This window comes from Sinocyclocheilus rhinocerous, unplaced genomic scaffold, assembly GCF_001515625.1.
Source record: "Sinocyclocheilus rhinocerous isolate Xijiao unplaced genomic scaffold, SAMN03320098_v1.1 C36432496, whole genome shotgun sequence".
NCBI classification, from domain to species: domain Eukaryota; kingdom Metazoa; phylum Chordata; class Actinopteri; order Cypriniformes; family Cyprinidae; genus Sinocyclocheilus; species Sinocyclocheilus rhinocerous.
The window spans coordinates 1-1,126 of record NW_015780915.1 but is presented as its reverse complement, the minus strand read 5'-3'; the positions used below and the strand labels follow the sequence as shown (position 1 = coordinate 1,126).

General features: G+C 38.1%; 1 protein-coding gene across 1 annotated transcript; it reads left to right on the top strand.

The window, feature by feature from the left end:
• Positions 1–137: 137 nt before the first annotated feature.
• LOC107736009 (obscurin-like) lies at positions 138–1,012 on the top strand (the record flags this gene model as incomplete). Its single annotated transcript, XM_016547529.1, has 3 exons — positions 138–226; positions 305–571; positions 743–1,012. Coding segments are annotated over exons 2-3 (493 nt in total), but the record flags the coding sequence as incomplete, so codon positions are not given.
• Between the last annotated feature and the right edge of the window lie 114 nt (positions 1,013–1,126).

Genomic DNA, 1,126 nt, shown 5'->3' with positions numbered 1-1,126 from the left:
TAACAATATGAAACTTTTTGAGGATGACCAAAAAAGTCTTTCACAGAATATGATCACGTTTTGTTTTAGATTCTAATTTTCTTCAGCTCTTTCAAATTCAATCAAATCTCCATAAACACAGGTAAAATACACTCCCTAACCTACAAATCAGTCAAACCAGAAGATGCTGGTGAGATCAGATTCACTGCTGAGAGGGTCTCTTCAACAGCAACACTAGGAGTCAAAGGTAAAAAAAAAAAGAGCAAATCACATTTTATCCTTTTTTTCCAATTTTGTTCAAATTTAACAATGATGATCATTGTAGAGCTTCCAGTTCATATTGTGAAGCCCCTGAGAGTGAAGATTGCCATGTACAAACATCGTGCCTTGCTGGAGTGCCAGGTCTCTCGTGCCAATGCTGCAGTTAAATGGTACAGAAGAAATCATGAAATTGTGCCAAATAGGAAGTACCAAACTATCAGTGAAGGCGTGTACCGACAACTTATCATAGATGATGTGGGATCCTCAGATGAAGACACCTTTATCTGTGATGCTGTCGATGACAGGACTTCCTGCCAACTGTTTGTAGAGGGTGAGAAGTTAAATTCAATCAGATTTTAAGTACAATTTACTACCCAGTTTTAATATAAGCATTGATTTAACAGAATTATTCTTAGTCTACTTTAAATTAATTTAGTCTGTTAGTATATCCTTTTGAAATGCTAAGACTTTTATGCAGTGAATATTGGATCCATTCTTACAGAGCAGGCCATCAGCATTTTGAAAGGACTCAGTTCTGTGGAGGTCATGGAGCCTAAAGAGACTCATTTTAAAGTGGAAACAAGTATTAAGTTAGAGAGGGCACCGAAATGGACCCTGAATGGGCAGATACTATGTCCCTGTCCAGAAATCAGGATTGAGAGGCAAGGAACCTCGAACAGACTCATATTGACTCAAACCGACAGTAGTATGTGTGGTACTGTGCAGTTCACCTCGGGGAAGAGCAAGTCAGAAGCTCAACTCACAGTTACAGGTAATTATCTTCTCACATATTCAGAGTAGGGATACACAACAAATTGGTGCCATATTATTATTACCACAAACTGGTAAAAAATATATAGCCTGAATGCACTGTAAGTCGCTTTGG